The 24203-nt window shown below is 32.5% G+C and overlaps 1 protein-coding gene across 1 annotated transcript; it reads left to right on the top strand.

Annotated features, from left to right (window-relative positions):
* The first annotated feature begins 280 nt into the window (after window positions 1–280).
* Window positions 281–24203, top strand: LOC140443918 (ceramide phosphoethanolamine synthase-like). The gene is made up of 5 exons (XM_072535431.1): window positions 281–777; window positions 5398–5709; window positions 19915–20207; window positions 21630–21828; window positions 23849–24203. The coding sequence occupies exons 1-5, from the start codon at window positions 470–472 to the stop codon at window positions 24117–24119; spliced, it is 1383 nt and encodes a 460-aa protein (XP_072391532.1). The 5' UTR covers window positions 281–469; the 3' UTR covers window positions 24120–24203.

Here is a 24203-nt window from a genome sequence, read left to right as displayed (position 1 = left end):
TGCCTGTATTAGTTTGACAAACAGATATCTTAAGGAATGTTTAAATCTTTCCACAGAGTCGGCATTAGATATTATTTGCTTTGCTATTTAGAATATTTTAATTTAGATCTAAAGGACTGACCAATTGTATGGTTAGGAAGGAGGAAATTGTAAGTATTGAAAAAATTCTATTTTATTTTTATATTATTCTATTTTATAGAAAGCACAGAATCATAGCACATCAAACTACAAAATATCTTGGTTTTCTAATGTCTACCCTGGTTTTATAAATAGTTGACATCAAATAAAAAAAAACCAAATGTGACATTAGTTTAGTTTTTTAGGTTATAAATATGTGGCAACTAGTAATGTTTTAACACATTTTGCACAAATGAAACAAAACATGAGCTTATCAATATCTAATAAAATGACTAATACTGAACATGAACCTTTGCTCTTGTAATAAACAGTTCAAAACAATACATTTCAAATGGCTAGTTCTACTGTTTCGTCAGTGATGGATTGGTCTAGAGAACAAATCAAGTTTTATTTAAAAAGGGAAGGTTTGTCTGAACAGGCTATCACAGTGTTATGTGATGAAAATGGTGTAGACGGAAAATGTTTGTTATTATTAAATGACAATGACTTTACCCAGGCCCCTTTAAATAAATTAACCTTAAGAGACAGAAAGTGCCTTTTCTTAGCTTACAAGCTCCTACAAAGGGAAAATCAAAGTTCGCTTCAAGAGCTTGGTGTTGTAGAACAACATTATCATGTATATAGTTGCCAAACTTATGGGTAAGTGAAATGTTTCTATTTAAACCTTTTCTATTTAAGATGTCAATTTTATAGTACTTTTGAAACTCTCAGAATTATATCTGCAAAGCCTCACAATGCAGCTACATGTTAATACTTACATATATTAGAATGGTGCATATAAAAAATACAAACATTTGCATTTTGCATTTAGATGTTAAAATATAGGATAAATTTTGTATGTTTGGGTTCTGTTTAGCTGTGAGTAGTAAATATTATGGTGTCTATGAAATAAATAAAAGGTAATTGTGTAGATATATTGTATATTAGAACACATGAGTAAAAAAATTTTATTTTCCCATTATCTTATTTTATTATCTTTTAACAAAGGAATATTTTTGTCACAAACAGGAAATACAAATAAAGAAACAAATACTTGCTTAGCATTCAATACAAGATGTTTTCCATATTTTGCAATTTTTTAATAAGTACTTAGCAATACTTAATTGTAATAAAACTAATATGGCTCTACTAAGAGTATTATTGTGCAAAACATATAAACTTTATAAAAATTCTTAGTAATATAGACACTGTTTTAGTGTCATTTATACCCTCCTCTATCATCCAATGCTTTTATAAATACTAAAAGAGTCTGATGCATTTTTAATAGAACACTTTTTAAATTAAGGGCACTTCTATAACTTAAATATAATTTTCTGGTTATCATTTGAAAAGCTTGAATTCAGTACTTAGAGAAAACACCAATTTTGAAAATATCTAGAATCCCTAGATCAACTCAGACTATACAAATTTATAAAAAAGGTACTGATAATAGGTGGTTGAAACACTGTTACTCAAGAAGGGCAGCTTATTTTTGACAATCAAATATGTCAATTAAACATAAATTAGTCCAACTACTTTATCTTTACTTAATATATGCATAATTCCAGCATATTTTTCATCCTGTTATGCACTTTTTATATATCTTCCCTTCACCCTCTTTGTGGTGAAAGAGTTAAGTTCACAGTTTCGATTATTGTATTCTTAGATTCTGCTATACTTGCTTTTCTTTATTTTTGGCAACCAGCTAATTTTGAAGATCTCTGTCACAATATCTTTTTGCTACAATTCCTACTGTTTTTTTTTCTTTTCTTTTATACTTTTTATTCTTAAATTACTTTGCTGAGGTTTTTTTTAACATTCACAATTTAATCTTTGTGGCCATTCCCAATATGTTGTTTAGTTTCCCATCTTACTTTTATTCCCAGCTCAAGCTGTTATAATTTTGGTTTACAGTCTCAGTAACTTACCTTGCATTCAAATATATCTTCTTTTCTCATAAAGTAATATATTTGAAAGGTTAAAAAGAAAAAATAAAAAGACCTACAATTGGCTTTTATTGTAACTACAGTAACTAGTTTCTTACTCTACAAATACAGCCTATCATCAGCTCCAAATGTTAACAAGGTGAGTACTTAACCACTAAAAACAGAAAAGAGATAGTGCTACAATTATTATTAGTTGGTAAAGTATAACATGCCAATACTAAGTCAACAATTTTTAATTTGATATAAGCATATTTATTACAAGAATACCTACATAACAGTACAAGGACTTCCAACTGATCATTTACTAGATTGACTTTGACTTTCACTAGATTGATATTGTTAAAGAAATCAACTTGATAAGTACAAAAAAAACAAGGACAGTGCCTTATGGAAAAAATGATGAGAGAAGGTACAGGATGTTTGTAAGTAATGTACTATGAGTAATGTAATACACTGAATATTTTATGTTATTTTTAAACCTATTAAGAAAGACGTTATTTTTATAATAAAAAGAGTGATTTTTTTAACAAAAAACAATGAGAAAATGAGAAATCACACATAAACAAAAGGAATATCATGTGGGTAAAGGTAAAACTTAGGTGCTCAGTAAAAATTTTTTTAGTGCATTTCTTAAGACTCCTGATAACAAAGTAATCGTCAAGTGTATATTCTTTGTCACTTTTTGTTTAACTTTCTGTGCCAAATTGCGTAACTAAATTGTCAGTGATCACCGAGGGTGACCTACTTACTTTATTCTTTGTGATAAACATTATTTTTGTCTGCAAGTGAAAATGCTTTGTCTATGCACTTTACAAATCTAACCGTGTATTTCAATGGCTTTCATATCTTTAGCATTACGAAAACATATATTATAACAGCTCATATTTCAAAGTAACCAGGATGTTCGATTGGTGGAGGCATTCAAATGCAAGAAAAAATATATAATTGATTGATTGTTGCTGCAATGATGTCTGTGCCCAAAACCGATCACATTACAGCAACAAAATCTTAAGGCAATACTTATTTCCATCATATCCTCAACACTGAATTTCATTAGCAAAAGAAGTTTTTTTTTTGATGACTCTTAATACATTTTATATTAACTGTTATATCATTTTCATCTAAACTTTTAAAGCCTATCTTTACAATATTTAAGTGCTACAATATTATCTAATTTATATTTTAATCTATTTATATTTTGAAATGCTCGTCTTGATTTCTTCTATTTTCATATTTTTATGTATCTTTCTTATTTAGTTTTCATTTGGAAATGTTAATACTAACAATGTACTCAAAAAGATACGGATATAGAACCTCTAAATATCATATGAACAAGCTGAATTTTGCCAAGAATATTAATTTTGGGACTCCAAAAAAGATGCAAAAAAGTTTACCACTTTTACCCCCTAGGCTTCCGCCTAAACCCCCCTGCAGGAGGGTAAAAACGCAAAAAAATCAATTTACCAAAAATCTGTACACTGTAGAAAAAATGTTTCAAATAAAAAATCTTCTAGTTGTTCTCCGATGTTTTTTATTCTATTGTTAAATTCTTCTTTAATGTTATGTTTTATGTATATATCGTCAAAGTTAAGGACATTGGTTTTTTGTTTTTGTCGCTGAATTCGTTTTAACCTTAGTTTAATATCTGCTACAAGTGGTTTTATTTCTATCTCAGCTACATTTTTTATTTGAAACATTTTTTCTAAGGTCTACAGATTCTTGGTAAATGGATTTTGTTGTGTTTTTACCCCCCTGCTAGAGGAGTTTTAGGGGGAAGCCCGGGGGCAAAAGTGGTAAACTTTCTTGCATCTTTTTTGTGGTCCCAAAATTAATATTCTTTGCAAAATTCGGCTTGTTCATATTGAGAGAACACTTGTTTACATTCATTTCTTAAATGAGAAAATCTTAAATAATCATCCCTTCTACCAAATAATTTCTTTCTTACCAAATCGGGAAAGAACTGGTTTAAAATTTTTTGAGCGGAACAAATAAGTCAAAAACTGTATTCTAGAAAGACATTACGACTGTTAGGTAAATCATTAATATGAAACAAGTTAAAATAACCAAAAGAATTGGCCAAGTACACAGCGGGAGAGTCATCAGGGCATTCAACATTTAAACCAAAGTTGTCATTACTCCAGGAAGCATTTGGTAAATTATAATCACCACACAGTAACAAGTTTTCAAACTTCTGCATAACATATTCAACTGAACTATAATGTAACAGGTACACATTTAGGTGGATGATGGAGGGATATAAACTTCACCCAAAACTATGCACTTATTGCTGCATTCAATGAAGAGCTGATTAGTATAAGTTGATTTTGTTTATTATTAACCAGAAGTAGTAAACAAAACATTTAGTAAATTCAAGACAATCACATTTTTGATAATGCCTACCTTTGCAGACAAAACTTCAAGAACAAATAATACCAGACTACAGACTAGAAGCACAAAAAACAGTTTGCTGCTTTATTTCTATATTTTTCCATTAAATGCATTATAATAAAAATTACATCTGTGTCAATTGTCTTGCATAAATTCAAAGTAATCTAGGGGATATTTCAGTTTCTTTAAGTAACTGTTTTAAGGTTGTTGTTTCTATTATTTTTTTATGACAGAACTTATCAGTTTTATAGCTAAACTCCATTCGCTTAGCTCGGACAAATTTTGACAGATTCATTGTCGGAAACCTACAACACAACAATTCCTACTTCTCAGTATTAATAGCTTAAGTATCCTGCTATTACAGACTTCTTTCTTTAAAAAAAGAAGAATTATTCTAAATAGTCGAAGTGTATACTAAACCCATCAAATTTTGGGTAGTATATATTTAAAAAATATATATTTAGTTGTTATAATTTAACATAACTATTTATTATATGGTGCAGATAAATAAATATTGATTGTCGGTAATTCGCAAAGTTCTATTTTATTTACTATTTAGTTTGTTTACTATTAATATTGGCTATGAGTACGGGTGCTTGGTTGTATAGTAATTTCCAGCCACTTTTAGTCTGTCAAAAAGTAACTAACTTCGCAAAAAAATAATTACTAAATTCACTAGACAGTTCGGACTGGGATTAGCGAACCGAGTTTAAGATACTACTAGGTAATCCTTCATTCATCTTGCATTTGTCCTACTTCCATGATTATATTAAACAAACCTAGCCAAATCAAACGTGTTCTGCATGACTATATCAAATATGACCAAAGTGTTTCTATAAAATAGCAAGGTATATTTAAACAGTATTCACAAAAGTTTTAAAAAGCATGAAAACATTTTAATTTAAAAAATGACGCTGTGAGTATAAAGTTAATTTTTGTTTTCCAGTAAAGTTGAAAGCGAATATGGAGATTCGGAAAGAATATCACCACCATTATCAGAAGATGGTAGACCCAGATATCCTCCAGAAAAAAGAAAAGCCTTCCTTAGCTTTATGTATGTTGTAGCAGTTACTTGGATTACAGCTTTCGTTATGGTAATAGTACATGACAGAGTACCTGATATGGAAAAGTATCCACCTCTTCCAGACATATTTTTAGATAATGTCCCTTTAATTCCGTGGGCATTTGATATGTGCGAAATTACTGGAACTGTTTTGTTTACAATGTGGTTAATCGTATTAATTTTTCATAAGCACAGGTAAGGATTTTTATGTAAATTTGTAAAATTGTGTCACAGTTGGATATGTTTGTGCTTTTCTCAATTCGCTTCAATGATTATAATATAATATAATGTAGTAGTAGATAAAGTCAAGAAATAAGCTGCAGGTGGCAGTGGCGGAGCGTCCTTAGGGGCCAGAGGGGCGGGCCCCATAAAAAAATATGTAGTATATGTAGATTTTTAGTTACGATTCTATTTTATAATATTTTATAAATATGCATTAAATAATTTATTTGCTCATATAAGTATATCGTTTTTCTATATATATATATATATATATATATATATATATATATATATATATATATATATATATATATATATATATATATATATATATATATATATATATATATATATATATATATATATATATATATATATATATATATATATATATATATATATATATATATATACATATATATATATATATACATATATATATATATATATATATACATATATATATATATATATATATATATATATATACATATATATATATACATATATATATATATATATATATATATATATATATATATATATATATTGCATATATTGCACTGTACCTCTCTATTGTCTCCAAAAAATTCCTATGCCTATGTTCATGCGTATGTTCCGAGAAGTGTGCCCTGATACCTTAATCAGTACTTATGCGTCAAGTTACAATCCCTTAATTTGTAAAGATAAATTGAAAAAATAAGTTTTAGTGATATATCTCAACGACACATTCAAAAATATGTGTTTAGTCAGTGTTTAGTTTTTTCGTTCAGTATTTCTTTGAAGAATCACTCCAGTTTCAGCAGCGGAAGCAGAGCAAAGTTTCACCACTTTAAAAAGAATTAAAATTTTTCTTCGGAATACTATGGGCCAAGACAGATTGAATTCACTGGCTGTCTGTTCGATTCATAAGGAAGGACTTTGTGAAATTCCCAATTTTAACAATAGAGTCATCGAGATGGTTGCTAGCCAGAAAACCAGACGTGCTCAACTTTTGTACAAGTAAAGCTGCTATTGGGTAATTTTTTTTGAGCCATGTTTTTCAATCTTTATTGTTGCTATTATAATTTAAATGAGGCCCAGACCCCACCAACTAAAATTGCCACGAGCCGCTACTGGCAAATAGATAATAGACAAATAATTATTTTAACTTGTTTAATAAATAAATATGTTTTCGTATATTGTTACGTTGTGTTTTTGGTTGAGAGATTAAGTGAAGCACGTGGTTTAACAATATTAACTCAAAAACTCACTTAATTACAGATATCACAATTATTAATTACATTAATAATTATCGTTTAGAAAACAATTCGCACTGATTCATAAAATCGCGAATACTAATTGCAAAGCCCTCCCTACTGGCGATTATCAAGAGAATGAAATATCTGGAAAACAGCTGACTGGGCGACGAGAACTCCGTAAATTCTCGAAGGTCATCTCTGCATCGATAGAATCAGTTCGTGGAATATTTCGGCGGTGAAGAGAGACTTCTGGATTTCTCTAACGCGCAGGTCCGCAATTATGGGTATATAACTCAGTACATCGTCCCCTTCTTTCAGACTGTTCGCCCCAAATAGTACCTGGTCGGTAGTATCGACCATAAATAAGTAGACCGGGTTGGAGGATTTTGCCCTTCATAGGGACAGTCACTGGTGAGTTGCAGCTTATTCCTGGTGAAATCGTGCACCTTAACCAGTCGATCTTTTAGGCCGCTGGCATACTCGGGACTTTCTGCCTCTCTATCTGGTAGGTTGTAGTCTGGTAGTTACAGTCTTGTAGAAACCAAACAACATAGACTCGGACCAATTTTTGGTGGGTGCTAAATAAGGGCAATAATTTGAAATTCGAAGACCTTCGATGGTGACCTTGAAACCACGTTGTGTAAAGATTGGTACGATGATAAAATAAAAAATATTTCAAATAAAAAATCCAACAAAACTCAATACACCAAAAAAGAACTCAAGAGAAGTATCTACCAAACCTATATGGAAAAATTATGGAAAAATATAATGAAAAAAGATATTTTGAAAACTGTCTTTAGAAGAAGTTTAATTATTAAAGGGAGAGAACGAAATCAGAAATATATTAAATAGGACAAGAAAAGAATCCAAATCACGACTGAAGATGTACTGGAACACTAACAGACATATTAGCCCAAGCGATGCAATATTAAATAAATAGGCTTGAGCTTAGTATTATTATTTTCCTTTTTTATGAAACGCGACAATGACATTACTATTGCAGTAAGTTGTATTGGTGGAAATTTTACGGGAGGCCTACGTTCAGCAGTGGACAAATATAGGCTAATTGATGGTGATGATGAAGTTGTATTGTGTGTGTGTGTGTGTGTGTGTGTGTGTGTGTGTGTGTGTGTGTGTGTGTGTGTGTGTGTGTGTGTGTGTGTGTGTGTGTGTGTGTGTGTGTGTGTGTGTGTGTGTGTTTTGTTTTATGGCACTGGAACCTTAGCCTAATGGACTGGAAAATTAGCCTAAGTTGTATTGCTTCAATGTTAAGTGAATGGAAAAACAGCAAAAACAATTCGCATTGAATCGCTCGGTAATAATGTAATCTTTCATTCTACGTTTAAATTTTTTAAAAATATTTGTTAGTTTTCTCAGGATTCGAAAACAATGATTGCATTTAAAAAGCATTGGCCCGAAATTTTGAGCCTACGCTCTTAAGAAGATACGTCTACTTAATTCCCTGATTTTTGCCCTCACTTCTATTCCTGCACCGAAAAGAGCTGATACTGAAGTGGCTCTGCGATCGGCACCGTATTAATAGCATATCTAAGATTGTTAATGTAATGAAGTTTATTTTAATTATGAATATTCACAACTTTAAAAGAATATAATTTTTTTCTGTGTTTTGTAACGCTTTGATATTTCCGATTTATATGAACTAGATAGAAAAGTCACAACCTAAATAATCTTAATAAATCTAAAAGAATAAATGTAAAATTACAAGGAGTAACTTCATTTAACAAAAGACTGTTTATCAACCTGATTACAATCAATTGATACGAAAATTATTAAAATAAATAAACCTTTATCTTTTTTATCGCAAAAAAGTGAAGTGTCTCTAATTGTAACAAAGTAAAAATAATGTAATCTCAAAATACTCTCTGATATACTAACAATTATATTTTTGTCCATTGCTTATTGTTCTCTTCGTGTACCGATCAAATGCTTATATATTGTTGCTTAAATTTTATAAATTTGTCCAAATCTTACTATTTTAAATGAAAAGACTGATATGTTTTTGTACACACTTATGATAAATCAAAGAATGGAAAGAAAACTATTTTTGAAGTGTGTAAACAATTTATTTTGTTAGCTGACTGCTTTCGGCTTACAGAGCCATCTTCAGAGCTATGGTCAAGTTTTTAAAGTAGCACTACTAGGAGAGATCTCATTTGGTAAAAATATACAGAAATTTTTTTTAAACTGGTTCTATGTTAAAATGTTTCATTGAAAAAACACAAAAAGACTGTACACTGGACTCCACAAAAAAAAAATACATTAAAACATTTTTTGGTTATGGTAGGGGTGTCAGAACCAGACCATTTGTTGGAGTTCAAGGAGCAGATAGCAGTTCAGAAGTTGAAGAAGCAGATCTTCTATCTATCTGCTACTTCAACTCCCACAAATCCTGACACCCGTGCCATAACCTAAAAAAATTTTAATGTGTTTATTGTGGAGTCCAGTGTACAATCTTTTTTGTGTTTTTTCAATGAAACATTTTAATATAGAACCAGTTTAGTAAAAAAAAATGTCTGTAATTTTTTACCAGATGATCTCTCCTAGTAGAGATACTTTAACACTTTAATATAGAACCAGTTTAGTAAAAAAAAAATGTCTGTAATTTTTTACCAGATGATCTCTCCTAGTAGAGATACTTTAACACGTTCGCGAACACCTAGTTTTTATAGGGGGTCGCAAAAAACACACTTGTAAAAATCTTAAAATTTGTTATTTTTCTGTCATAAAAAAGTAGTTTCATAATATTTTAGAATGTTTAGGTTGTTTTTTACAAAAAAAAACAAGGTGCGGTAAATGCCGCTATGTCCATATATGTCACAATAGTTGTGCAACTGGACAAAGCGGTACATGCCGCTCTCGATTAGTAAATGCAACTAAATCTTTATTTCTGTAAAAAATAATAAAGAAATATCCTTATAACGAAAATATATCTAATACAGAGATACGCTTATATTAAAAAATTTAATTTTTGTGGTACAGTTCAAAACACGGTACAATGCAAAGTGCTAGTTTATCGGCACACGTTTTACACAAGTATCTGGTTTCCTTGCGTTTTTTGTTTCGTAAACACCACTTGCACCTCACATGGTGAGTTTTGCGGGGGTCTGTAGGGTGTGGAATTATATCTGGAAAGTGTTGTTCATTGTTAGGGTTGACAACTATATTCACTTCCATTCGAAGTCGTTTTCCACCGTGCAAAGCTCCCTTATGCATCAGTTTTCTCCCATCATTCATATCTTCTGGAATTTTCAATAATTCTCTTACCAAATTTTCTCTGTATTCCAAAAGGGTCAGTTTTACATTTTTGTGCTTCTTCATTGCATAGTAGGAATTCCATATAGCTACATCCAGTAAGTGAAACATCACTTTTTTGTACCACCTGATAGTTTTCCGTGGAGAAAAATAATATCTCACCATTTGATCGCTCCTATCTATTCCTGACATGTACTCATTGTACCTGGCAACTTCTTCAGGTTTTATTACTGTCTTTCCAAACCTGTTCTGTATATTTATAAGTTTTGGGTGATATTTGGTTGTTATGCAGAGCACTTCTTTTTTATCCTTCCACTTTGAAATATAGATGCTACCGTCTCTTCGCCATTTGTGTTCTCCTTTCTTTAGATTGGTGTTTACAAGAGCTTTTGGATTTCCTTTTCTGTTTCGTCAAGAGTTCCTGTAGAATGAGTTTTTCTTTCCAAAAGGGATTTTGACAGCAAAATGCTGTTGTAGAAGTTATCAAGGAATAAATGATGGCCTTTATCCAAATAAGGTTCCATAAGTTGCAGTACTAACGACTCAATTTTAGATAATTCTTCTACATCTTCGGATTTTTGTTTATAAATTTTTATATTCAATACTTATCCGTTTGCTGTACATAGCTCGTAGAACTTAATGCCATATTTCGCTTTTTTTCCTTAATGCCATATTTCGCTTTTTTTCCTTTGATATACACCCGAAAACTCAGACGACCACGAAAGAGAAGCAATGATCCATCTAGTGACATTTCTTCGGCAGAGTAATAAGCTTTTTGAAAATTGAGTAATAGTTTATCGAGCAGAGGATTGACTTTTTTCAGTGGATCAGTTCCTGTTGTTTCCTCTTTACAAGCACAGCTAAAACACCGCAGCATTTCTTCAAATCTTCTACCAGATAGGGTGTAATGAAAAACTGGTGCATAATAAAGTGGATTCATTGAAAACAACTTCCGTACAGACGGGTATTTTATTTGACCCTGTAATATGCATATAGCTAAAAATGATTGAAGTTCCTCCATAGTAAATGGCCTAATGGATGCTTGTCTGCTGTATTTTTGCTTGGGCCTATTTACATTAGTCAATATTTCAATGTATTTGTTCATTGAATCAAGAATTAGCTGCATAATTTCTTGATCCCAAAATTTAAAAAAATAGTTTGTAGCTTTAGGAGTATCTGTGTCAAAATTAAGATGAAGGCCACTTTGGGAATCGTCAAACAAAAAATCTGGAATATCTGCGGCAATATCATCCCACTCGTTATCAGTTCCAATATCGCCCACCTCTAGCAAATTTTGTATATCATTACCTGTTTCGTCATTTTCTGGCTCAACTCTGTCTTTGTGATTTTCGTTTGAAAACAGATTCTCGTTTGCCAACGAATCTTCACCACTACTGGGTTGATATGATGGATCTTGTAAATCATCATCAGAGCTATAAGGTTCTGATTCAGAACTTTCAAATTCATCTGTGCTCACTTCATCCATAAGTCCAAGAAGCCTTGCTTCTTCTCTAGAATCCATTTTCTGTAAAAACAAAAAATAGTATATTTACCGAAAATATAACCTCAACATTTTATTACTGTTTCTACTACTGATAAGCAGCATACAAATTACTAAATAACACAATCGTAATAAAACAATTACTTACTTTTATTATTCTCCAACAAATCTAGTCAAAATAAACAAAACACCAATAAAAAACAACAAAAATGAAGTGATATAGTACCACGTGCTCCGCCGCCTATCACACGTCTAATATTTCAAAGCTAAACTGACCGACACGGATAGTTCACAATATTTTATGTTATTTACTGGGACACCTGTCCCAGCTTTTCAGCAGCAGTTGAAGGTGCTTGAATAGTATTTCATGTACAAAAATGTGCGTGGTAAGCCGCTTTGCGCTTTGGCCGTTCTCAACATTAGACGGGATATCGCGCTTTGTCCCAGAAAGTAGAGCGGCATATGCCGCTTTGTCCCAGAAAGTAGAGCGGAATATGCCGCTTTGTCCGCGAACGTGTTAAAAACTTGACCATAGCTCTGAAGATGGTTTTATAAGCCGACAACGCTTATATAGGAAATAAATTGTTTACACACTTCAAAAATACCTTTCTTTTCCATTCTTTGATTTTTGTTACTATTTTAGTTCCATTTATTTTTCTTCAAACCATATTTAAAGGCTTAAAGCACATGATATAGATATAATTAGAAATATTCCGATGGAAAAGACGATACTAAACAATGATTTTACACATAATTATGTGCGTCAATCCAAAAGGCGATATATGGTGTTTTCGAATTAAATTAAAAATAACTAAAAAAGGTGGATTACAATAGTTTGACAATCATTCTTGACTATAAGATAATAGATACTAAGAAAACAATTATTTATATTAACTTATTATACAACTTATACGATATAATTTATTTTAGAGTGAAAGCTAAATCTAAATTCGCTCATTTATATCATATCCGTCGTTCTGGAATACAATTGAAGCCGGTTTATCTATCTACTAGGGATTCATCATTTTTTTAGTGAAACTATTTTTAAATAAACAACCAAAAAAAAAGTCAAACTCATTATTTGGCCCATAACTTAAAAACTTGTCTACTTATAGATTTAATATTAACAGACAACTTTTTCAGAAAAACAGTTAAACAGAATGATCTATGCTAACAAAATCGCTGTTTTTGAATATTGTTAATAACTTTTTTATTATTTATTAAAATTTTTTTGAATGTACTTGAACTTGAGGGTTTTATTGTGTTTGAATTAAATTAAAAGATGGACAAGATCGATTAAGTAGTTTTACGTAATTTAATTTGTATTAGATTTTTTTTAAAATGATCTAATTTCTAAGCTTGCTCCAGGTAATTTCACCGATTGGATCTCAATAATCCGGGCTTATTTTCTTCGTTAAGACATATACTAATAACTTATGGAAAAAAAGTGTAAAAAAATTACATTTTGTACACAAAATGATTTAATAATAAATAGCACTTTTTTAAGCTTAAGAACAATTACAATAACTCCGTAGAATTTAGTTCAAATTAAGTGGCAAAAACATATTCGGAAAGCTGGTTAAAAAAATAACTTACAGAAAAAAAGAGGTCCTAAGATCTTTAGGAGCCAAAACAGTACTTTTTTTAAATCAATATTACTTTTTTTTTATTTTTACTAAACTTTTCTTCCATAGCATAACGGTTTCATATTCGCTCCGTGCGTGACCATGGTAGAGGTACCTTGAAACGATGCCAGCGTGCGTAGCCGCGAAATATGACAAATTTGGACCTTTTGGATCTATAGATAAATAATATAGTATATAGAAATTTTTTTGTTTTGGATCTTAGATTACATATAAATTAGAGAAAAGAAAAAGATGGATTCGTGCTATTAATATGAAAAAGTAAATATCACATAATTTCATTTTTATGCAATTGAAAGAGGAAAAAAGTAAATAATTTACCTTAAATGATATTTCATAAGGCTTCGAGCTAACTGCAGAGTGCCTGATGACTTTAGCTTTTATATCATATTTTTTACTACACTTGAGTGCAAAATAATCGACTCAAAATTATTTTTCGAATGTCTTTTGTTTCAATCTAAAAAGTGTACATTTAAAAATATTTAGTGTATAATCAATAACCTCGTTATTGAGTTTTAAAAAAGTTTTGTTTTTTGGTGAATACGATGACTTATTACAAGTAAATAATGCAACACGTAGAACGTAGAGACGGTGTCAGAATTTGACTCATTTAAATCGACACGCACCGATTTAACGCGTTCGGTTAACATCGTATGTATCAATTTCCATAGCAAACCCACTAATACGTAAGTCACTAAGTTCGCAACTGCATTACAAATGGATACCACATCCGTCAAAGCAGCTCAAGCAGTAGCATTATTGTGAGAAGGCCTGAGTCAGAGGGCCGTGGCAAATCGACTAAATTTAAGCCAATCTGCTGTGTCCCGAGTGTATCGTCGGTACCAAGATACTGCTGATTTTGTCCGCCACTAAGGAAGAAGCCGTAAACGAATAACAACAGAGAGAGATGATCGATTTCTTGTATCGAAATCCCTGAGAAATCGACATTTAACTGGTGCTAATCTCAAAGGAGAGCTTAGCGAGGTCCGAGGTGTAGTTACCACTGTTTGCACAGTCAGAGGGAGACTGAAGGTAGCCAACCTGACACCAAAAAGGGCAGCTACGGGTCAAAAGCCAACTACAGTCCAGAAGAAAAGGCGATTAGAATTTGCTCGAGAACATCTGGATTGGGACGACTATCAATGGAGTCAGGTATTATTCTCCGACGAAAGTACCTACATGGCAACGACAAGAGGCGTCGAGTCTATAGAAGACCAGGAGACCGATTTGCTCAATGTTGTATACGATAAATTGTATCATATGGAGACGGTTCTTGTCTGTCTTGGGCAGGCATTTCCATGGATGAAAAAACCGAGTTGGTTTTTGTGCCTGGTGGAGTACGTTGAGGAGTTTTAACTGCGGATCGTTATATCAGAAGCATTTTGGAGGAATATGTGGTTCAATACGCGGGATTTATTGGTGATGCCATTATTTTAATGTACGATAAGGCACGATGCCATACCACACGAGTCACCATCACCTATCTGACTGAGATCGGTATACCTACAATAAATTAGTCTGCGTTGAGCGTGGACATAAATCCAATAGAGCAAGTTTGAGATGAGCTTAAACGAAGGGTCCAGGACATGAATCATGCACCAAGGAGCATAATTGAATCGAGAGCTGAGCTGAATGATGAATGGGAAGCAATGCCTTAAGAATTTATTATAAAAGTCATCCGATCCATGCGAAATCGATTGGAAAGTGCAATTAGGAGTAGAGGTGATAATATTAAATACTGAAAAATAAAGAAATTCATTTTGTAATTGATGATTTCTCTGTTCATAACGTTTTTCTTGCGTTAGTTCCAATGATGAATATTTAGGAAAGTCTGTTCGTATTGCATATTGTTTTTATAATGCGTCTTCCAAATAACGCAATAGCAGTTTTTGTAAGTTCAATAATAAAGTTATTGTTTGCACATGACGTCTTTTTATGTTCATACTTCTTACATTAAAACAGAAGGTGTAACCTCAAATATCACTTTTGAGTCGATTGTTTTGCACTTAAGTGTATTATTGTTTTTAATTACAGACTCTTCCACATGCAAAAATTTGATTTGCCAGTACTAAATTTTCCCTTTCTTTTCCGTTTTGGGTTGAAAAGATAAAGTTGATGAATTTTTAGAAACTCAGTTTTTAATACTAAATTTATTTTGTACATTTAACATATGGTTAACCTCAAATTGGGAGGTCCAAAACTGTCAGATGAAGGCGGTAGATGTCGCGTCGGTCACGCACGGAACGAATATCGGCAGCCTTCTTTGCTTTTTTACTCAATTTTCTATGCTTCATTCTTCTGCTTGAATGAAAGTATTTTCAACAATCTACAATTTCGCAAATATTATAGTTATTTATGTACCAAGGGTATTAAATAGATGTTTATGCTCAGAGGGCGACGACGTTACAATCCCGAGGGTTTAAAAGTCGCCCGAAGGCATATACATCTATTAATACCCGCGGTGCATACAGACTTTTATGTCATACTAGTTCGTTATTGCATCTATAAATAAATATGTTCTAAAAAATCCGAAAATTCGATTTCATTTTGACAATATATTTACTAGTAGAAATTCTATCGTCCGTGTTATGTTGCTACGCTACGTAAATGCTGTCGAGCGTTTCAAACAGATATTTTTGAGATCCCTAACATCACCGGATCCTTTCAGAATTGTCAGTTTTATGTGAATTCTAAATAATGTTTTGAAATGTTGTTAAATAAATATGTTTCTAATAAATTGCCATTTTGTTTGTATCTTTACGCCCGTGCGGGCCATAAAGTACACTTTATGCCCGCGCGTACACTATTACGTAGTTGGTAACTAAGCAATAAAAACACAATAATAAACTAATATGACATAAAATACATTATTGGCAGGGTTAATTTTAATAATTTGTTTTATGGTAATATTTTATTTTCACAAATACGTTTACAGATATTTTCAATTAATCGGTTGTAAAAAAGCTTTTAAAAAGGACTAATATTTGCATATGGATGACAACATCTATTCAAAGTCTATAATACTGACGTTGAAACGAATAAATGTTCAGCTCATATAAGTATATTGTTGATTTATTTTAAAAATAATTAATTCAATAATAGTTCTAACTTTAGATTTCAATTTTATTGCCAATAGTATTTTAAAAATATGTAAAGCTCGTTAGCTAAAAACCTATGTTCGAATATAATTGTGACATCGATAAGTTGAGTCAGAATTAATTGAGCGCTCAATTTAATTAATGTTTTTGTAAAAACATTAATTAAATTGTTAGGGTAAAAGGAAGGGGAGAAAGAAAGAAAGAAAGTAAAACATTAATGTAAATTAATGTTTTTGTAGATATTAAAAACCCGGCCGTGTAAGTACATATACATTTACACGGTCGATGTTTTTAGCTTTTATATTATCTCTGTGACACGCCGGTTCCACACATTGGGCCCAACGTTAGCCCCAACAACATTTGTCCAATGCGTGTACCGACAAAACTGTGTTGGAGCCAACGTTTTTATGACTTGCTCCAACGTTGGGAGTTTTCCGTGGTCTGTCGGTTTTTGCGTTCACATCAAAGGGATAGGCGCCAATATTGGTGTTGCCGTTGATGCCGACCACACATTGACGCTACAGGCTACAGCAGTGTTCCAATCGGCGTATAATTATGCTATTTGCGCATAATTTAGTTGTTGGCACGTAATATTCGCATCCTGCATAAAATTAGGTACCTAATTTTGTACAATCTAGCAAAGCAAAAGAAAATAAACCAATGAGAAGTCACAGTTTATAAAAAGAGTCCTCGTCTTCTTTTTTCTTTTAAACCACTTGTGCTGTCATTTTACACAGCATTCTTTTTAGAAAATAAAAATTACTTTATCTAAGAAAATTTCCATTCCATGACGGCATTAAAAAGCAAATTTACAACATGTAAAAATCGATATTCGGCCACCTAAGTCACCTCCGTTGAGTTGTTTAGAATTAACACTCCGATGCATATCGGTGGTCTATCAACTGGTTTTATGATTAAAACGCTATTTCTTACATAAATAAATAATATACATATGCGGTTTTTTCAGTATCTTTTAGGTACCTACAAAAAAAATGTATATATAATAACGGATTTATTACGGCTGTCGCCGCTTCTCCGCCCCCAATTTCCATCTTTTTCTGTCATATGCAGTTGCCTCTTCTAAGTCTCTTGCCGCCATTGCTTCATCAATATCGTTGCGCCAACTTCTCCGTGGTCGTCCTCTCTTTCTTCTTTCAGGAGGGATCCATTCCAGTACTCTCCTAGGCCATCTGTACTCTGGCATTCTTTTAACATGTCCGAACCAGATTAATTGTTTTCTTTCTATGTCATCATTGATATTTCTCTCCATTTTCATTTCGTTTCTTATTTGTTCGTTTCTAACTCTCTCCAGTTTCGATCTACCGCAGCTTCGTCTCAGATAATCCATTTCTGTCGTCATAAGTTTGTTTCTATTAGCTTTGGTGACGTCCCATACTTCCGAACCGTAAAGTGTAATACTTTGGACTATACTACCGTAAATGTGTTTTTTGGTTTCTCGTCGAATTGTTTTTTGCCAGAGAAGAGAGTTTAAGGCACGGGTCGCTGCTCTGCCCTTGTTTATTCTTTCCCTGATTTCATCTGCGCTATTTCCCTTCTTGTTGAAAATGACCCCCAAATATTTGCAGGATTGCACGCCTTTGATTTTGTCGACTTCCAAGACTAGGTCACATATTTCATCTGTTCCCACTGAGAGATATTCACATTTTGTCATATTCATGTTTAGACCTGCCACCGCATATTCTTCTTGCAGTTTTCTTACCATATAGCTAAGATCGTAGCTGTCTTCGGCAATTACTACCTGGTCATCCGCAAAGAAAAGTGTATATAGCTTGTTTTCTTCCACCGTTATTCCCATGTTTCTACATTTTTTTAGCCATTTCACTAAGGATCTGTCCAAATAGATTTTAAATAAGGTGGGTGACAGACAGCAGCCTTGTCTTAGTCCTTTTGTTGTTTGAAAAGGAGAGGTGATTTCTTGTCCCATTTTAATTCTTGCAAAGTTTTGTTCGTAATATTTTTGAGTGGCGTTAATAAGAATTGGGTTTATTTTCAAGTTACCCATTTCTATCCATAGTTGGGAGATCGGTACACTGTCATATGCTTTTTCCAAATCTATTAAAGCTATATGAGTTTCTCTATTTCTCTGCACTCGTTTTTCCATTGCAATTTTTAATGTGAAGATATTATCCATAGTGGAGCGTCCGGCCATAAATCCCGCTTGTTCTTCGGGTTGTTTGTCTTTGATATCATTTTCTATCAGGTTTCGTAGTACTTTTGAGTATAGTCGGCCTATAGTAGCAATCACTGCGATCCCTCTATAGTTTTTAGGATCCATCTTTGTGCCTTTCTTGTGTCTTCAAAAAAAATGTACTTGTCTATTTTACAAAAGTATATGCTTTTAATTTTGAAATATAGATCATTTTGTCCTAATAGGCCACCGTCGTATATGGGCATGTAACTTTTAAGATATGCACTTCCATATATCGGCTTTGGATTAAAGTCAAGTTTGATGCAGAATATAGCCAAAATAGAAGGCTAAGAAATTTGGGAATTGAGTTAATAAAAGAATAAATGGGATTCAGAGCCTCGACGTCAGGTTTACACTCATATATTCAGTCTGCAGTTGCCAAATACGGCATCTCTAAAGGTCTAGTAGCTTTAAGTAAGACATTCGGTATTGGGCATTAGCAGTACCTAGTTTATTGATATTGAAAAGTAGAGACATATAAATATTTGGGAACCTTGTTGATGACAAAAATGACCAAAGCAGAGAAATCAAAGTCCGAATTGAAACTGCAAGGCAAGGATTTGTGAAAATGAAGACAATGCTTACCAACAGAGACCTTCAGTTGTATCTCAGATTGAGGGCTCTAAGATGTTACATATTTTCTATCTTACTATACGGAATGGAAGTTTGGACATTGAAGAAACAACACATAAGAAAAATAGAAGCGTTCGAAATGTGGTGTTACAGAAGAATATTAAAAATTCAGTGGGTTCAAAGGATTACGGTGCTGAGGTACTACGACGTCTAAATAAGGAGTTAGAAATTATTAACAGCATAAAGAAGAAAACTAGAATATTTGGGTCACATAACCAGAGGAGAAAAATATGAGCTGCTGAGAATTATTATGCAATGAAGGATCCAAGGAAGAAGAAGCATAGGAAGACGCATCTCCTGGCTGAAGAACCTTAGAGAATGGTTTAACTGTAGTTCACTACAACTTTTCAGAGCAGCAGCCAACAAAGTGACCATAGCCGTTATGATATCCAACCTCCGATAGGAGATGGAACTTTAAGAAGAAGAATTTTATTGATCTTGATCTAATGGAAAAAATCTCTGTTCCATTGTTCTGTCCGTTGCGTTTATATGGTGATTCCATCCCACTAATATTAATAATTAATTTTATTATTATGTTATTGTGGAAGTATATTCAGTCACCCATTTCTTTTTATTTTAGGTTTATTCTTATGAGAAGATTTTTTGCTCTTTCCGGAACAGTCTTCCTTTTGCGATGTGTTACTATGCTCATAACGTCCCTAAGTGTTCCCGGATCTCACCTACAATGTCAGCCAAAATTATATACCACACAAGCCAAAGGAATTTTTGGAGATTTAGCTAGAAAATTGTCGCAAGCTTTTGTGATTTGGAGGGGAGCCGGAATGTCCATTAGAGGTGTTCGAACATGTGGAGATTACATGTTTAGTGGACATACAGTAGCTTTAACTATGTTGAATTTTTTCATCACCGAGTGTAAGTATAAATGTAAATATAGTTGTTGTAGTGCATAAGAGGAGGAATTATATGGTTATTTATTGGTTTTACAGCTTTTGATACCCAGAAAATAGATATATATTTTTAAAACTGCGCCGAAATTTTTCTTATAACTCGAAAATGGAAAATTCGCAAATGAAATTTCGAATGAAGGGATTATCCTTAGGTACGGTGGAATTATTTTAGCTATAATAGAAACCTCACCTTTGAAGTGGTGGACAAATTCACATACTTAGGCTCCCTGATCACCAAGGAGAACGTCATGACGGAAGAAATCAAGCGAAGAATAATCCTAGCAAACAAAGGATATTTTGGACTGAGTAGACATATGAGAAGCAGAAACTTAAGCCAAAAAACAAAAATAACCATATACAAAACCCTTATACAACCAGTGTTGACATATGGGTCGGAGACATGGACCATTTCCAAGGCAGATGAAAATCTCCTGCTTATATTTGAACGAAGGATCCTGAGAAGAATATTCGGTGACATCTGTGAAAATGGTGTTTGGAGAAGGAGGTACAACTACGAGATTTATCACAGATATAAACATATATTTGGTGGTAAAGACGTAGTATCCTTTATAAAAATAGGAAGACTAAGATGGGCAGGACATCTGGCAAGATCACAGCGGAAGAACCCTCCTAGAAGAATCCTTATGTCGTAACCTGTGGGAAGTAGAAGTAGGGGTAGGCCAAAAGTCAGATGAAGCGATGGTGTAGATGAGGATGGTAGACATATAGGCGCAGCAAACTGGCAACAGTTAGCAATGGATAGAACTGACTGGCGTAATAGACTTGGGAAGGTCGAGGCTCTTTTATAGGGCTGTAGCACCAATGATGATGATAATAGAAAATACTTTTTCCTTCAGAAAGATTATTTTCCTTCGGAAAATTTTCAATTTTCATTATTTTTAATTAAAAACAGTTGATTCATAATCTGCAAACGAGGAGGAATTAAATTATGTGGTTATTTATTCGTGTTACAGCTTTTGATATCCAGAAAATGGATACATATTTTTAGCGCTGCGCCGAAAACTCAATTTTTTATTTTCTTATAACTCGAAAACAGAAAATCCGCTAATGAAATTTTTAATGGAGGGATTATCCTCAAGTTTGTAGAAATTATTTTAGCTAAGGTGGAGGTAAAAAAATATATTATAAAAAATTCATGCTTCAAACTTTATAACGCTGCTCAAACTAGACTTGAATGTTTTGGCGGATTTATAGTGTACATACCAACAGTCAGTAATGTCAACCTAACTTTTGGCCACGTTCAGTTTATCAGCCGTGGAAGGAGCGTTTATACTTTTATCAATATTTATGGCAGGACTAGTTATAACTCCTTTTCCACTCACCCTATTCAGATGATAGTTTTGTTTATTTTATGTTTATTTTTCAGATACTCCAAGGTACATTTATTACCTTCACACTCTTTCTTGGATGATGAATATGTTCGGCATCTTTTTTATATTAGCAGCTCACGAGCATTATTCCATAGATGTTTTTGTAGCATTTTACATTTCAAGCAGGCTGTTTTTATACTATCATACTTTGTCCAATAATCAGGCATTAATGCAAAGAGATTCAACAAGAACAAGGTAAGTTACCTTTAATTGTTTCGAATGTTTTTGAATCGATTATTTCCCTTTTGATATCAGTGAAAGTTAGAAAATCATTTAACTCATATTTGCTTTTAACGTTTATATTTCCACTTCGGAAGTCGTTTTTAAAAATTTTTATTTAATATTAAAAAAAAAATCAAATTTTTTTTGAAAACTAACAATATAACTACACTCACCTGGTTGGAAGCCAATTTGTAACAATAAAACTCGAAGTAACGTTGGGAATCAATTGTTTAGTCATCTCAGTTTCTCAGGTGTATCTATAAACACAGCAAATGTTGCCTAAAGCCCTACAGAAATTTGAAAATTATACTTGTGGCATTATTGCTGCATATATGGTTGGCTTCACTTGTTAAATGTAGTTAGTGTGGTTGTTGGGTCCAGACGCTGTCTTGAAGATGGAATGAATGTGTGGATTGATTGTAATTTCAGGCAGATGTTGAGTTTTTCCTAGTAGATCAGGGAAATAAGTTTTTTTCGTGACACTGAACCGGCCAGGCAAATAACAGTTGCTTTGAATAGTACGGACCTCTGTAAAATTATGCCTATATGTTTTCTGCAGTCGATTTTTTGTACTTTTAACGTCTAATCATTTAATTGCCTATTCTGATTCCTGTGGAGGACAAAATAAGAATAAAAACATAGCTAAGCTATTCATGTATCTGGTTCAATGTACTAGTCTGGAAAGAATTGACCACAAATTTAATGAAATTGGGCATTCATACATGGAATGCGATAGATCTTTGCACATGCATGAGTAATGACGACTTTCTCTCATTCCAATATCTTCATGACAACATAAAAGATCCAAAGAAAGACGAAGAAAACCGGATAATTAGATGGCGTGAAAATGTCTGGTTTATTTATACAAAGAATGACTTTTTGAAGTTTTTTTAGGATGTCCAGAAATGAAAGTTGCACTTTCATTTACACCGAGAGTTGCTCTAGCTAACTAACAAGGAGAAGACCAATCTTCACATTGGAAAACCTCGATAAAAAACTCTACAACGACGCATTAAAAATTTCATATGAAAAGTATGAGAATTTAAGGACATTATTATATTATATACCGCCTTGCCATCACCAATTTTATATTGATTTGCCTCATGAAGATAAACAAGGAAAGAATGCAAGAAAAACAGCTAATCCAACCCAGTTAGATATCACCGGCTACTCCTCACGTAGATGTAAATATACTACCAACTCAGGCATTAGAAATCGAAGGTGATATAGACAACGATGTTCCAGACTTGTTGGACTAAGATTATGATGATTAATTAATAAATGTTCATGTTATTATGTTATTATCTAAGCTATAAATAAGTTTGTTATTTTCACTTATAAAACATTGCGAAATACCAAGTTTTATAAATTTATTTGCAGGCAAAACGGTACAAGTGCACAAAAAAACAAAAACGGGCAATTTTTGAAAAAGTGTCTTATACTAACAAAATTTATAACAATGCAATATATAAGTTGCTGAAGAAACGAAGAATGCAATACCTCTCTGGATTTTACAATAACACAAAAACTTTAACATTGAATAATTCTATTTTTTGTCACTTGTACCCTTTTGCTTCTAACCCCTTTAATTGTTAAATAAACCATCTAATTTGTTTAAACAAAATATGTTTTAATTTTTATTGTAAAACATAAATATTTATGATTTTTAATATTTACATATTTATTTATTATTATCTATTTATTTAACAATTTTTAGTCGTGTGTTACGGGATCAATGTCATTGGCATATCGGAGATGATTTAACTTGTGTCCATCGATGTTAATATCCATTGAGTCACACTCTAATCGTTTACTCCATGACTTGTTTACTCCAGACTATAAATAGTTTTGGCGACAAAGTATCTCCTTGTCGCACCCCTCTACAAATTTTTTTTCTTCTCCGTCATGCAGCGAAAGTTTACAGTTGTTGCATTTATTGTTGTTATTGAATGTACTTATTACCGTAAATTGTCAACAACTTATCTATTTTTAGAGTTTGGTTTCCACTGTTTTCCTATTTTGAGTCCAGCGTGGAAGGAATTGTACCCAACGAGTACGAAACACCAAAGCAAATAGTAGCAAATATTATAAGGTTTGTCCATGGATTTTTCATTGATGTTAAGAAGACAGTATCCCAGCCCTTGGTTACTGTTTCTTCTAAACCGGTAATTCAAAAAAGTAGCAAAACCATGAAAGATAATAGTCGAAATTCCAAAACAAATATTAAGAACAGTGTGGATCCTGAGGAAAGAAAAAAGAAATAAATCGTTTTTGTTAAGGTATTTATGCAGGCTAGTCAAACTTTGGTAGTTTCATAAACTTTTTTCTACATTTTGGTATAAGCAAAA

This window comes from Diabrotica undecimpunctata, chromosome 6 (assembly GCF_040954645.1).
Source record: "Diabrotica undecimpunctata isolate CICGRU chromosome 6, icDiaUnde3, whole genome shotgun sequence".
Classification (NCBI taxonomy): Eukaryota; Metazoa; Arthropoda; class Insecta; order Coleoptera; family Chrysomelidae; genus Diabrotica; species Diabrotica undecimpunctata.
Note: the sequence above shows the minus strand (reverse complement) of the source record. Positions and strands in the feature narration are given on the sequence as shown.